The following is a 14,770-nucleotide window of genomic DNA, read 5'->3' on the forward strand; positions in this document are numbered from 1 at the left end:
TTTCATAACAGTACAAGACGGAATCTTTTTTAATGGATTATTAATGGAGTAACAATTACTAAATCGGATCCCAACATGGAGCGTATCCAGTACCCATACGTTTTGACTCACATTCTCTTAGTGCTGTTGTTGATTGCAGAGATTGTAGCCTTGACCAGATTCCGAGCAGTCTGGGGCCCAGGGCCCGTTGCGATGCGTAATCCGTCTCGGACACCAGTCGTGACTACGGTCATATCCTTCAAGTCCGTTTCTTCGTCAACAACAGCTCCCGCCTCAGCAAGTACCTCGTGTGTCTTCCAAGTGTAGAAGCTGAATTGAGGCTCCAGCTTTCCTTGTGCATGGACCATTGGCTCCAAAGCCGGGAGCGCGGCAACTTCGATGCCTTTCACAAGTTTCTCACTTCGACCATTGATCTCGATGTCCAAGCTGGCCAGGAGGGTAGGACCATGGCAAAGGGCGATGATTGGCAGTCGGTGTTCAACCGTATGGTTCAGCATCTGCAGTGCGTGAGGCGTTGGAATAATCTTTGGGTGGTCTTTGTCATTCGCCGACTTTAGAACTTGTTTTGGCAGGTGCTAGGATTTTGTCTCAACTCAATGGTCCTGACATTTGGTATATAAAGTCCTCTCCACTTCCATCAATAGTAGGAGAAGGAGGCTATATGAGTATTCCTAGCCTACTCAATTTTCCGCCCGGCGTAAGTTTTTTCAATGGTTGCCTTGCAAATGGCTATCTGTTGGGTCTTGATCCTCATTCTTTCATGTGTGACGAAGCGATATCGCCCTTTTTGCAGGAATTACCGGAACTCCCACCGGAAGTCTCAAGTGGAAAATGGAGAGCTTACCATTACACGTTTGACAAAACCTAAGTACCTCTACAAAAAATCTACTCGCATGGCTTGACCAACGATCTGCGTCCCACCCGTGAACAGCTCACCATTCCTCACCACCCATACTTAGATGTCATTCCGTGGCCATCTTTCCGAGCACGCGCAATAGTTGCATCATCGATGGACCCCCCGCTTATAGATGAAGGAGATATGTGCTTAGATCTCCTAAACAACGGGCCCCAATGTCACAGTACGTGTGCAGTTTCTCTTCAGGGCCGGGGAGAAGGTAATCCATGGGATTCTATCAACATTCATGGTTTGACGTTGGAAGCTCAAACGGAGAGGGCCCAGATAGTGGTGGCTCTGACATTGTAGGATCTGCCAATACCAACCCAGATTACATTGCAACCTGGCTTGGAGGAGTAATGAGCGATCAAGTTGAGAATTCCCTAATCACTTAGATCTAGAGCAAGATTCACATGCCTAGAGGAAGCAAATAACCTAGACAAATAAAAAATATTTCGTGCCTCCCAAGCACATTATATTCAGTATAACCATCTGTCAACATATTTAATTTTAGTAGACCCAAATAAAATAATTCTTGAGATCAAGAAAAATCACAAGTTAGGGCTTCTCTGCCAAGACAATTGGTACCGCCAAGCCCAGAGCTTCCTCTCAAGTGGGGCGATAAACTGTTTTTTTGACCCGCCGATAACTTTTTTTTAATCGTGCTTCAGAACTTTACTGTTGCTTTTTCTCTTTTGCTGTTGCAAATTCTTTACTCATTCTCCTGATTTAATCAATTCGATAATTCCCTCTTCGAATAATCGCGCTTGTCAAGTACATCATGTCCGAAGAAGTCGCAACCAGAGATCGCAAAGATCACGCTAAAAAGGAAAAACGACACAAGAAAAAGAGAACTTCGGAGGAAGACGAAGCAGATGACGACGAGACACTTGTGAAGAAGAGCAAAAGCTCCAAGAGGCGGCGACTCGACGATGACGCCGTAGAAGAGGAAGAAAATAAAAAAGAAAAGAAAGAAAAGAAAAAGAAAGAGAAAAAGTCGGGGAGGAAATCCGTATCCTTTACTGAAGATACGAAAAACGAAGAAGAGGACAATTCGTCAGCTGAAGATGTATCAGCAGAAGCAGTTCAGACCACACAAAAAACCGACGACGAGCCATCACCGGAGGAGTCGCCAGAAGCCAAGAAGCAGAGAAAACGAGAGATACGAGCACAGCGACGGCAAAGCCAAAGCCCGGCCCAGAGTGACGGACAGAAAGCGACACCTGCGGCATCTTATGATTCAGACGACAAGTCTGCTCTTTCCTATCTTTCACAGTACCACACGGATCGATCTGCATGGAAGTTTCAAAAGAATCGTGAATCGCAACTCCTAAAAAAGGCACTGTCGCTGGACGATGTTCCCGCAGAGTACAACCAAGCGCTGTTTGCATATCTAAAGGGCTTGAAGAGCGAAGGCGCGAGACAGCGACTTCGCAAAAACGCGCAGGACACAATCAAGCTCGATGAGGGAGAAGCAGTCAATGCAGAGGAGGGAGAGGAGGCAGCGGATGGTGATGATAAAGAAGAAAATAAAAAGGACACCGCTGTTCCCCCTCCTCTACCAGAGTTGTCCAAAGAGGCGTACGACGAGGCAATACACCGTTTCAAGGGAAATCTAAACGCGGGCGTGAAGGACTTTGACGACGGAATTTCTTTCCAAGACGCCGATGCTGAGATTCAGCGTAGGTTTGAGAAGAGGAGGCGTGCTGAGTTGGTTCTGTGGACGGTACGTGGAAAGATTAGCAAGCCATCGACTTTGACTTCGACTTCGGCGGCCGAAATTGAGACGACAAAGGATGACAAGGTAGCCACCGCCGACAAAGGGAACAAGAATAAAAAGGCACCGTCTAGAAAGAAGAGGAAGAACAGGACTATGGTGGTTGAGATATCTAGTAGTAGCGAGAGCTCGGATAGTGAGTAGGCAGTATATCATTATACAAGTATCCTGCTCTAGTTATTTGGACACACCATTCACCTACACCTAGTAGGACACATCAATATTCCGTCTAGACCGGTTTTCTTTCGTTTCTTCTTCTTTTTATCTCGGGAATTATTCCACTCAAAATTGAAACCAACAACCTCACGTAGTAGCAAATGTAAAGTTTGGACAGTACTTTATGCCTTCAAGGAAAAGATTCGCTGAGGACCTCACCGTGAAGCTTGAGTGATGAATAGTACCCATTCAACAGCACAGGTATTGACCGGAGCCAAGCACAGTTGTATCTGAAATTGTCTATCCTTATGTTACAGGATGGGGCCCTTATCCAGCACTTCCTCATACCCATTATTCGCATCCAACGACTGTGGCATCTGACTGTACAGACTCAACATCAGCACCATTATCCAGCAGCAGCTTCACCACTTCCATATGCCCACTTTCTGCAGCCCATGATGATGATGTCTGGCCATAATCATCCTTCGCCTCACCATCGGCACTATTATCTAACAGCAGCTTTACCAATTCCATATGCCCACTCTCTGCGGCCCATGATAACGGGGTGCGCCCGTTTTTATCCTTTGACTCAACGTCAGCACCATTACCCAGCAGCAGCTCCGCTACTTCCTTGTGCTTATTTCCGGCAGCTAATGATAGCGGTGTCCAGCCCTGTTCGTCTTTAGACTCGAGATTGGCACCCTTGCCCAACAATAGATTTACTACTGCCTCATTCCCCTTCTGTGCAGCCCACGAAAGTGTCGTCTGGCCAAACAGTTTGTCCTTAGACTCAAGGTCAGCGCCTTTATCAACAAGTAGCTTCACTACCTCCTGATGTCCATTCTCCGCAGCCCATGATAGTGGTGCCCGACCATACTCCCTGTCCTTAGACTCAAGATCAGCACCTTTATCAACAAGTAGCTTTACTACGGCCGGATGCCCATTCTCCGAAGCCCATGATAGCGGAGTCTGGCCATATTCCCTGTCCTTAGACTCAAGGTCAGCACCATTATCCAGCAGTAACTTCGCAACCCCCTCATGCCCATTCTCTGCCGCCCATGATAGCGGCGTCCGGCCATACTTCTTGTCCTTTGTCTCGATGTTGGCGCCGTTGTCCAACAGGAATTTCATCAATGCCTCGTGTCCCTCCCTTGCAGTCCACGACAATGGCGTTTCGTTATAGTCCTTATCCCTTGATTCGATGTTGACCCCTTTGTCCAACAGCAGCTTTACCACCGCCTCACGTCGCATCCTTACACCCAACCATAGCGACGTTCGACCATATTGGTCCTTATACTCAATATTAGCACCATTATCTAGCAGCAACTTCACAACTCCTTCAAGCCCATTCCATGCAGCGTATAATAGTGGTGTCATATCAAGTGAAGCTTTTGTTTCAAGGTAGGCGCCCTTATCCAGTAGCATCTTTACTACTTCTTCATTCCCATTCTGAGCAGCCAATGACAGCGGTGTCTGGTGATATTTATCCGTAGACTCCAAATTATCAGCTCCATTTTCTAGCAGCAGCTTTACCACTGCTTTATTCCCCATATCTGCTGCCCACGACAATGGTGTCCGTGAATGTTTATCCTTAGAATAAAGTTCAGCACCATTCTCTAGTAGTAGCTTCGCTGCGGCCTCCTGCCCCTTCCATGCAGCCCATGATAGCGGTGTCCGGCCATATGTGTCCTTAGTGTTTGCGTCATGCTTGCCCTTGAGCAAGACAGCTATTGATTCTACTAGTCCGAAGTATGCAGCGAGGTGGAGTCCTTTTGCTCGTTTTTGGCGTCTCTGATTGTGGTCCACGTAGATGTCAGGCACCATCATTGCCCGGCTACAGGCAAACACCTTAGTCTCATTTTCAAGAAAGTCAAGAATCATGAGATTCACGTCTTCCGCTGAACACATGCGGGCATGCTCGCCCCAGTTTCCCGCAGCATAGTCATAGAGAACGTTAGACTTCAACATCGCCTTAAACTCATCACCTGCGAGACAGAAGGCAGCTTCGAAATTGTCGAACGACAGATAAGTAATACACCTCTTTGTAATATCCGTCTGGGCATTAGGGAACCAGGAATTCTGGGTCCGCTGGAAGTACTCCTGTGCTGTGTGGTGGACCAACCGGATAATCTCGCTTTGTTCGTCAACAATGACCAAGCCAGCGCATACTGAAATCATTATTTCGACTGGTGTGATATTATCTTTATCGAGATTATGCTTGCCAATCTCGACAGCTAGGGCGTGTTGCAGCTCTGAAGCGAGTAGAGGTCTCTTGGCGCATGTGATCCATGATAAGACCTGGTTGGCAAGCCTTTGATATTCTCCCCTCTGGGCATTAATTCGTCCCATGGCTCGTATATAGGCATAATCCAATGCTCTGGATTTCTTGTCGTCATTTTGTGTCTGTGATTCCCTCTCCAAGTCTTTTAGTGCAATCATTATCTCCTTAGGTGTTGTCTTGTAGGCCAAAGAATCCATATAGAGTTGTGCAAGGAGAAACCTAACTTATGTCAGCTAACCTGATAATCATTTTACATATGTATGCTAGTACATACATTCCGTCAGCTGCCATCGTGATTCTGCTTTTAATCTCCTCTCGAAGATAATATCCATTCAAGCCTAATGATGGGAATGTTTGCAATTTCCCAATGAGATATTTCTGCACGTCTTTTTCGCTGGCGCGGATTTCACATCTAATACTGCCACTAAACTCCTTTTCGATATCCTGTATGAAACGCGAAGTCGCAAAAAGATTCACCCCAGTTGTGGCTTGGAGGTTGAAGATCTCCCATAAGAGTCTCTTTCGGCATCCCGAGGTCGTTTGACACTCATCAAGAGCATCAACAACAATGAAAACTTTTGAATAAATGGCAGCAATTTTTTGTAGCAAGGCTGTAATCTCGCTCAATATGGGTTTTGTCCTCCCAACCTTGTGCGCAGCATAAAAATCTTTTATACTATTGGGAATAGAGGTCTGTCGTTGCACTAGTTGCTTCAGAAGACTCGAGAGAATTTGCTCCAGCGTCTGTTCATGATGCCGTTGAAAGTTGCAAAATATGTATGCAACACAGACATTGCAATCATTTTGAAACCTGGCATTTAGGTCGTTGATAACAATCGCGGAGAAAACAGTTTTTCCAGCCCCGGGGATTCCAGGACAGAACAGGGTCTGATTTTTGCGTCTTATCCAGGTCTGGTAGTGTGACGAATCCAGTAGCCATTGCCCTGTATCATCATGACGCTGCTTGAGGATATCGCTATATTGAGGACCGTAGTCAATTGGACTGATCCAGTTGAGAATCTCATGGCGTTTCCATTCTTCGTGGTCTAAAGGGAGTCAGAATATTATTCTTCTGGTTTATATATTAGATAGATATGGGTATTATGACGTCCCTTCTCGAAGAGATTCAAATCCTTCGTTTACCTGCTCTCGTATCTGCGTCACATTTCGGTTGACTATTTGTACTGTAGGTATTGTTAGATAGGACTGCACCGGAAGGGCTTTCGACTTAAATAGCCTGTAATAGAAAGAAAAAAATTCAGTGCTAACACTCATGCATAACCCTTCGCGCATCTGGTGTGCTTCTGATATCTACCACGTCTGTGACCTGGAGAAGTTCCTTTGCATATGCGGCTGCTGTAGCAGCAGCATACCTTTGCCACTGATCGTTCTTATGGGTATCGCAGTAGTCGCAGATTCCGCGTATGACAAGACACGGGAAATCATTCATCAACCCAGCAGCTTCCGTTTCGAAGCAGAGACATTCTTTTGACATCAAATCCCGTTTTCTTGCATCCTTGATGACTTTGTTGCCAGAAGCGATGGTACCGTAATGGATATAAGGGTCAAAATCGGATCGTTCTGGGCGTAACACCTCCTTCGCCTTGTCACACACACTGCAGTCTTTCTTGGTGCTTAAATGTCCATAATCTGGGTGGAATAGATGATCATTTTTTACACCTTGGTAGACATAACCAGGCCCTGTTCGAGGTGTGAACATCAACGGATAATTCTCGTACATAATCTGCAGTATGCTGGGTATTGCACTCCCTCTTTTTTCATACTTGCTCTCAACAGCGCTCACGGCGTTGAGCAGAACCCGAGGTGGAGAGTTTAGCGAGCCACGCTCTTCGAAGCCACGAGAGGTTGTTTTACCACAATCATATTGTCTAACACCTCCAAAGGTTCCTTCCGGCCTGCTTACCACAACATCGCCTAGCCGGATGTCGTTGTCATCGTTTGGGATCCCACCGCCGATACCAACGATTAGTCCGAATTTAATTGACGGAAAACTAGAGAGCAAATGCGTAGCAGCTGTCGCGGCCGGAGTTGTCCCGTATCGACCGGATGGAAGACTAGTGATAACCACATTGTGTTGGTGGCCGTTTGGGCCGTTAATAGATCCCAGGTTGTAGATATTGTCATCATTTTTGTGTTTGTGCTGTGGTGGCTCATGTTCTTTGTCAAGCATGGCCTCAGCCGCGGCCCTTTCATGGGGCAAGGCAGCAATCCATCCAACGGTGTATTCAGTATTTGCCATGGCCTCCTTATCGAGCATTGCCTCGACAGCGGTTCTTTTATACGGTATGGTAGACCCTCCAACGGCCTGGTCAGGATTGGGTGCCATCTTGTCTTTTCGTTGCGGGCGCTTGAAGAAAATATGTTGTATTAAAAATGAAACCAAATGACAGCGAGACGTCTGGAGGGGTAGTTTTTTCATCGATCAGGCTGATGGTTAGCGACCATTGGCCAAACGAAACGTCCAATAGAAATACCCATGAGTTGATTCTCTGTATAGTAACGTGCCCACTTATATTGATTACTTGCCAACTGATCTTGGAGCATCAATATACGGTGGGTCACTCTTAATCAAAGTGGAATTGTTTCGCCTAAAGTTGTTAATTTCTGTATTTTAAATGTCGCCTGGAGAGCTGTTTATCGGGTTATCGGGCGTTCAGGCGGAGAGATGAGTGATTGGTGGGGTTAGCCTAGGGCAACGACTGGTATTCACATGGATGAGGATGAGGATAGCGGTCAACTGGTAAAAACTGGCAACCCCGATCTTGCACAAAGTACATATGTAATGTAATAAATTTAGATGGTACTCTGAATCTAAAAGGGTATATTGCAACATTGAACATAAAACGGACCTGTCGAGCCCCTGCGCCTTCCTGTACCAACACCAGTTGTGCATAAAATCTATACAACAAAAAAAAAAAAAAATCACATATTGAACTGAACAAGACAAGGTAGCTAGCTCTCAGCAGCAGCTCCCTCCGGTACTTCCTTGTCGTTCTGCACACTCGCATTCTTTTCTGCGCTGCTACTAGCCCCGGCTTTTCGCCGCATGCGTTCTCGATCCTTGGACGACGACCCCGTCGTGGTAGTAGTCCGGCGGCGTCGGACCGGCTCGTACACATCGTTGAAATTCATATTGACGCCGAGGAATCGCATATCCACATCGGGCTGGTACGCGAGATCGCCGAGAAGGACGTTGAGCCGGGCCTTGAAATCCACTGCAAGATCACTGAGTCGGCTTCGTAGCGAGGGGAGCATATGATCGTCTACCGACGGCTCTGCATCACCACCACCAGGTTTAGAGTGGCGAGAAGAAGGAGGAGGGAAATCACGCTCAGTAACCCCCCAAAGCCCCTGGGCGGTCCGGGTTTCGATTTTCGCGCTCATTTCCTGACGGCGTGTGAATTCGGCGACTGAGAAAGAGTACAACCCGTCAATAGCATCCTTGTAAGAAAGCATGATCTTGAGAATGTGATGAAGCTGGCTGAGAAAGCTTTCCTCTGGTGGTTTCCCCGACGCCGAGCTGCGCGAGGTAGAAGAAGAGGAAGAAGTAGCAGAAGCCGTTCCGAGGAGTCCTTTGTGAGTGATTGAGTTGAGATATTTAGTATGAGCGTCAATCAAGTCGTCCAGGGTGCACTCAGGCTTCGAAACTGCCGCCTGCAACTGGTCCCAACTGGCCTCTATCACCTCAAACAAGATATAGTACTGTAACTGACAGACAAAGTGTATCATCTCGGCCATGACGCATCTTGCTCGCTTCCAGTCCGGACCGACTTTGTCTTCCACACTAGCAAGGACCCCTCTCGCTCCAGTCATGCATCTGCGCCACGAACTTCCCAAGGCGAATTCAACACGTTTCACGCGCCATAGAAAGTTGAACACTTTTAGATACTGAGTCGAGCCCCAGGGAGTAATAACCACATCCACGGGGGCGTCGATTTTGTATTCCAGCGTAAAACAGTCCCAACCAATCTCCCCGTGGCTGAGCTCTAGCATTCGTGCATCCAGCCGACGAAGCACATCCGGGGAATCAAACTGCGCATTCGATGACCGGATCGCGTGTTCCAATTGAGCCGTGAGAGTATGCCGATACTGCGAGTTGGCGGGGCGGTCGAGATTCGACGCAAGAGACTCCATCAGCAGCGCAATAAAATCCCCTTGTCCGAGAAGGAGGTACTTTTTCAGGGCTCGCAAATGGTCAAAAAGTTTGAACTTGGTATCCATCAGATGGATCAAACGCGCCATCGTCGTCTTGTAGGCTTCGTCGATGGATATCTCCAGTCTCGCAGTATCCCCATAACGAAGTTCTTTGGATGCTTCCTTGGAATAGGCTTCGACCCACACGGAATCACCGCAGCCATAGCGGATGAAATTCAGGGATTTGCCAATGAGGAAAACCTTTTTCGCAAAGTCCTCAGTGATGATGCTAGGGACCATCCCTTCGTCCAGCTTGTACTTGTCCTCCCACACGCTCGATGCTAAACGGCGAGGATCTGTGCTCGGCCTGAACTCCGGTTCGATAACGAAAAACTCCATGTACGGGTCAGACAGCTCTCCGTCATAGATCCACTGTCGAAGCATATCGTAAAAGGGCCGGGTGACGTGTGACAATAACTTTTCTGCAAAATTGCCGACAAAGGGGTCGCCATGGGACGACGAAAAGCCATGCACCAAGGAGATTAGCTGGCCGCCCTTTTTATCTAGTAATACAAATTTAGTATATCTTTAATAGTACGAATCTGAAGATAGAAGTACCTTTTGACTGCTCAACCATACTGCTCATCAGTCGCAGTGCCATGGTCGCTTCTCGAGTCCATATCACACAGCGCTTCAGGGTGACAGCACCTTTGACGGCGCCTTTGGGGTCTGTTTCGTCAGCTGCCGCAGTCAATGCCCTTCGAATTTCGCCCTCCAACGTGGCAACCAGGCTCAGATAAGATCGCAGTTCGTTTCCAATTGCAGCCCTGAGAGCCTGACTAACAAGTCCGCCTTCTGAACCATCGACAAAGGTAGACAGCCCCTTGTAAAGCAAACACGGTTCGGCCAGTGTGTGCAGCAGCGATGTCATTGGGATTGAAAGGTTTGTCGGTAATTTCAGAGTGGTAGTGGACGAGAATTCCACATTTGCTGAGGACAGTCCTTGGAGGATATAAGGAAGATCGCGTAGTAGCGTTGGTTCGGTCAACTCTGTCTCGCCCATCTGTGGAGAAGCTGTTGTTTCCCTTGCTATGCTCGTCGTCCGCGGTCGGCTTGGAGGAGTGTTTCTCTCTTCTTCAACTGCTGGCCGAACCCGCTGTTTCTGCACTGTAGTCCTTAGGGAGGGCCTCCTCTCAGCTCGCTCTCCACGCTGTGAAACAGATGAACCGATGGCAGGGCCGTCGTCGTCCTCGGCCATCCTCATGCCAGACCGTATATCTTTCGCTGATTCCTTGAGCAACATATTATCCAGATTCCCCTCGTTCATCAGCGGGCTTCTACTTCGAACACCACCGCCGCCTCCCCTTCCATCTTGTATACCACCACCCTCCTCTGTCTCGTCACCAGACAACTTAAACAACAAGTAAAGAATCGCCCACTTCTGACCCAGAACCGGCTGCGTCAACAATCGCGAATAAAGATTTGAAAACCGAACAGCCTTATCCGGACTAGCATTATCCCTGAGCAATTTCCGTTTGATTAAATCAGAGGCATTGTTGATATTCTCCGCCGCGGCGTCGTCGTCGTCGTTATCTGTTGCTGCCCTCGTTGTTTCCAGTGTGCGCCATGCACGATCGAGCCGGTCTCGATGGCGGTGTTCCTCGGCTGCAGCGAGCGCGTCTTCTTCGTCGGCAGAGTAGTACTCGTCATCGTCCAGAGTTATGGGTGGAAGAAGCGAATCGACGAGTTGGGATAGAGCATCATCGACGCGGCGAGAGCGCGCTGGAGCGCGTCGAGCGGACATTTCTGTTTTTGTTGTGTTTCCCCTGTCCGTTTTTTTTTTTTTTTTCGCTCCTTGATTTTGAAATCTCTCTTTCTTTTTGAATTGTCTGGTTCCAGGTGTAGTGTTTCCCCAGGATTATTTCTTTTCAGGTAGCTTTCAGATTCGGTCGGGCCGTCGGCCTGCGCGGGGACATTGCAGGTAGGGAATTGCTGTGTGTATTATTATGTCAAGACTGTCGATATCATGTCTTGACCTTTTCTTTTCGAGTGTTCCGAAATCAGCGCCTTGAAAGGATTCGATAATTCGATATTTCACGTGTTCAGTCAGCAATTGGCTGTATACCAATAAAATAAATGGTGAAGCCTTGCTGCTCGCGGTGCGGGACGTTTGTTTACTGACGACGAACCCCGACTGGGTTTGTCTTGTTTGGCTTCGATAGCAACTAATCTATCTAATCAGCGCCACCGGCTCGCCTCCGCATGGGGGAATTAATTTATGTATTGCATAGTACTATTACAATTAATTTACTTATCGTCAAAATCAGTTTGAACCATGCCGTTTACTTAGTTCATTGGTTAAACTAGTGATCTGATCTGATCTGAAGTATAGCTAGTAGTAATAGGTCGATCTAGACCGAGGGGGGGTAAGCATCGCTCATCTTCCAGGAAGATGAAAGCATCGCGAGGTAAAATATCAAACAAGAAAAAGAAGAATAAAAAAGGAATAGAAGATAATAAAAAAAAACCTTCCCATAGGAAGACAAACAGAGATTAAGAATAGCGGAACAAGCACAGCAAAGATCCTGAAACACCAGATAAAAGCAACCATACCGAAACAATCGCCACCGGTCAAACATGAAATAAAACACCCAGTAATAAAAAGTACACTGAAAAGAGAACAGTAAACCCAGGCAATCCAGTGAAAAAGGGAAAACTGCACACGCCTCAAGGGTAGGAAATGATGTACCAGTATCCGGTCCTGATCATGTCCATTTTTTGTCCAAAGCATCATTAGAACTCCGCCCATGCCATGGCTTCAAGTGATGTCACAAGTTGAGAAGGAAATTTCGACCGCCGTATCCAATAATGCAAAGAAATTAACAAAATATGATGGAAGTAGCTTCCAAGTAGGGGGGAAGGGAAATGGAAAGAAGAGCTCTGGGGGTGAGAGAGCAACAAGGGTGTTGGGGCGGCGACATGTGATATCTGGTTTCGTGAAACGTCATTGCAAATTGGAATAATTTCTCTGCGTGTCTATCGGCGAATGGCTTGGGCAGGCATTGGACCACCAGGTTGCATGGCCATATTATTTGCCATACTGTAGGGATGGGGGTCGAAGCCGGCTGACATGCCGTTCATGATCAAAGGACCGAGGCCCTGAGCCTGGGAGACAGGACAGTCCTTATGCGCAAGTAAAAGTGTCTTGAGATTGACAATCTCTTCACGGAGCTGTGTGACTGTCGCAGTGAGCGCATCGTTCTCGGTTGTAAACATTTCGACTTTGGCTTGCAAGTTGGCGAGCCATTGTTTCTTCCGTTGGCGACATTTGAGGGCGGCAACCCTGTGATCCAGTTAGTTTGATATCTATATCTACAGACATGTTCAATTACGTACCTATTTCTTTCGAGGAAATTCTTCCGCTTCTCTTCATCGGTCATTTTCTTCGGGTCCTTCCCGCCATAATCATCTTTCGTATCATCCATATCAGAATCATCCTCCGGGGTCATCTCAATAGGACCATTAGTCTTAACCCTTTTATTAGGGCCCTTGGCCGGTTCGTCGGCCTTGCGGCGTCCGTTTACTGAAGCTGCCCCTTTGCCAGGCTGGTTCTTCTTTCCTTTACCCCTGGCAGCTGGCTTCGACTGTTCACCCTGGGTATCGGATCCGTCTGCAGTCATCTCGCGACCACTGCTGATCGAGTTATTAGCATTTCGTGTGCGCTTAGTATCCGCGACGGGTTCGGAGGGCTGGTTTGGGGCGTTCTGATTGGGCATATTTGCCTGGCCACCTTTGGCAAGCATGAAGAGACCGTTGGCGGCGTCGGCAGCATCGTGATGGGTGAATGGATCGGCAGCAGCGGGGTGCGAATTTTTGGTGTCCATGGTGGTGGCAACCAACTGTTCAGGCTCGCTGGTCGGATTCGAGGTGGGCACATTGAAAGCGCTGCGCTTGGCTGCGTTGAGAGCTGTGCGGTGGAACTCAAGGGTGGAGGGAGTCGCGCCGCCGCCTTGGAGTTGGTTGAGAAGCGACTGGGTGTTGGGACTGGGGGCAGGAAACATGGAGCCTCCGCCACCAGGCGTCAAGCCGGTTCGCAGCGAAGACTCGTTGGGGGTGGGGAAGCCGCGTCCGATGTTATCAAAATAATCCGAGCCAGTTGGGCCAGCCAGCATTGCAGGGCTCAGCGGTCCTGATCGCAACGAGTTCGGCCAGTTGTAATTGGCAGAACTGGCGCCGGGCAGAGCAGGCGAGGCGATCGAGGCGACCGGAGGCAGCAGAGACTTGCCCGGAGTCTCGGTTGCTGGGTTGCCGAAAGATTGCTCGAACGGGTTGGGCTCGAGGGAGAATGGATTGTGGAGGGAGTTGAAGTAGTCCGGGGTCTCGCCAGAACCGGAGGCGGCAGGACGAGGCGGCGGGGGGAGCGATTCTGCATCAGCAGAGGGTTTCTGGTCTTTTGCGTCGGCTGAAGCGTCTGCGATAGATGATGTCAGCGACGCGGAACAGAGAGAGGGTAGCGATAAGAGGAAAACGGTGATGCGACGGAAGCGCAAAGTTGCGACAAGGCCAGGATCAGGTGCGCAAAGAAGGGACTATCCGCATTGGCTATATTGGCGCTTCTGCCTAGCAGCAACAGCCCTGGAAAATAAAATAACATAGGTTGAGAAGGGTAATTGTGAGGTCATGACGCGCAGCAGAGCAGCAGCAATGAACCATGTTCACTGGTGGCGGGCCACTAGGCCTGATGGGGACATGGTAGGGAAGAGCAGAAAATAATACGCAAAAAAGCAGCACGACGCAATGTGGTCTTTTGTGCAGGACGTACCTTCAGATTTGACAGCAGATTTTTTCGAGTCCATGGGCGAGGATATGGTGGCTGGCGACGTTCTCGACGCGACGGCAGCAGACATGGTCTGGGGGGTGGTGGTGGTTGGTGGGAGGGAGAGCGAGAGCGAAGAGAGAAAAAGATGATGACGATGCGGTCTCGATGACCCGAGGGCACACACGACGCGTGACCGAATAAAACAAGACGCCGGGGAGGGGACAAAGAGCTAAAAAGACGCAGGCAGCATCAACATCAACAAGGCCGTCGCGATGGTCCGAGGGTGGTTGCAGTGAGGCTGATGCGCTTTTGCTGGGGGAGACTCGAACGTGATGATGCAAGTACCAAGAACGGTTTTGGAGGAAAGGAGAGGAGAAAGTGACGTAGCCGGGCTTAAAGGGAATTCGCGATGGGCCTGCTATAAACGTACCGTGCTTAGCTAAGCGGGGCTATCTTTTTTCTTCCTTTCGCGCTTTTCTACTTTCCTCGGGTTTTTTGGCTTTTCCAACCCATGCAATTATTCTTGTTTTTTTTAAGATCCCAGGTTTCTACTCAATCGCAATTTGGCTGAATAGCAATCCCGTCCGATTGTATTATTATTGTTATTGTTATTGTTGTTCTTTTATTGTGTTGATGGAAAAGAAGGAGGAAGGTTGCAGTGTGAGATCACGGTGACGACGACAGGAA

General features: G+C 48.4%; 5 protein-coding genes across 5 annotated transcripts; 1 reads left to right on the plus strand and 4 right to left on the minus strand.

The window, feature by feature from the left end:
- Positions 1-107: 107 nt before the first annotated feature.
- TRUGW13939_03884 (uncharacterized protein) lies at positions 108-497 on the minus strand (the record flags this gene model as incomplete). Its single annotated transcript, XM_035487062.1, has 1 exon — positions 108-497. One exon carries the CDS (start codon positions 495-497, stop codon positions 108-110), a length of 390 nt encoding a protein of 129 aa, XP_035342955.1.
- Positions 498-1,676: 1,179 nt separating this feature from the next.
- TRUGW13939_03885 (uncharacterized protein) lies at positions 1,677-2,816 on the plus strand (the record flags this gene model as incomplete). The annotated part of the gene is made up of 1 exon (XM_035487063.1): positions 1,677-2,816. One exon carries the CDS (start codon positions 1,677-1,679, stop codon positions 2,814-2,816), a length of 1,140 nt encoding a protein of 379 aa, XP_035342956.1.
- Positions 2,817-3,179: 363 nt separating this feature from the next.
- On the minus strand, positions 3,180-7,456 carry TRUGW13939_03886 (uncharacterized protein; the record flags this gene model as incomplete). Its single annotated transcript, XM_035487064.1, has 3 exons — positions 3,180-5,328; positions 5,384-6,155; positions 6,379-7,456. The coding sequence occupies 3 exons, from the start codon at positions 7,454-7,456 to the stop codon at positions 3,180-3,182; spliced, it is 3,999 nt and encodes a 1,332-aa protein (XP_035342957.1).
- A 626-nt stretch (positions 7,457-8,082) lies between these two features.
- On the minus strand, positions 8,083-11,068 carry TRUGW13939_03887 (uncharacterized protein; the record flags this gene model as incomplete). Its single annotated transcript, XM_035487065.1, has 2 exons — positions 8,083-9,827; positions 9,883-11,068. The coding sequence occupies 2 exons, from the start codon at positions 11,066-11,068 to the stop codon at positions 8,083-8,085; spliced, it is 2,931 nt and encodes a 976-aa protein (XP_035342958.1).
- Positions 11,069-12,300: 1,232 nt separating this feature from the next.
- Positions 12,301-14,171, minus strand: TRUGW13939_03888 (uncharacterized protein; the record flags this gene model as incomplete). The annotated part of the gene is made up of 3 exons (XM_035487066.1): positions 12,301-12,607; positions 12,661-13,735; positions 14,087-14,171. The coding sequence occupies 3 exons, from the start codon at positions 14,169-14,171 to the stop codon at positions 12,301-12,303; spliced, it is 1,467 nt and encodes a 488-aa protein (XP_035342959.1).
- Between the last annotated feature and the right edge of the window lie 599 nt (positions 14,172-14,770).

Source organism: Talaromyces rugulosus, chromosome II (genome assembly GCF_013368755.1).
Source record: "Talaromyces rugulosus chromosome II, complete sequence".
NCBI classification, from domain to species: domain Eukaryota; kingdom Fungi; phylum Ascomycota; class Eurotiomycetes; order Eurotiales; family Trichocomaceae; genus Talaromyces; species Talaromyces rugulosus.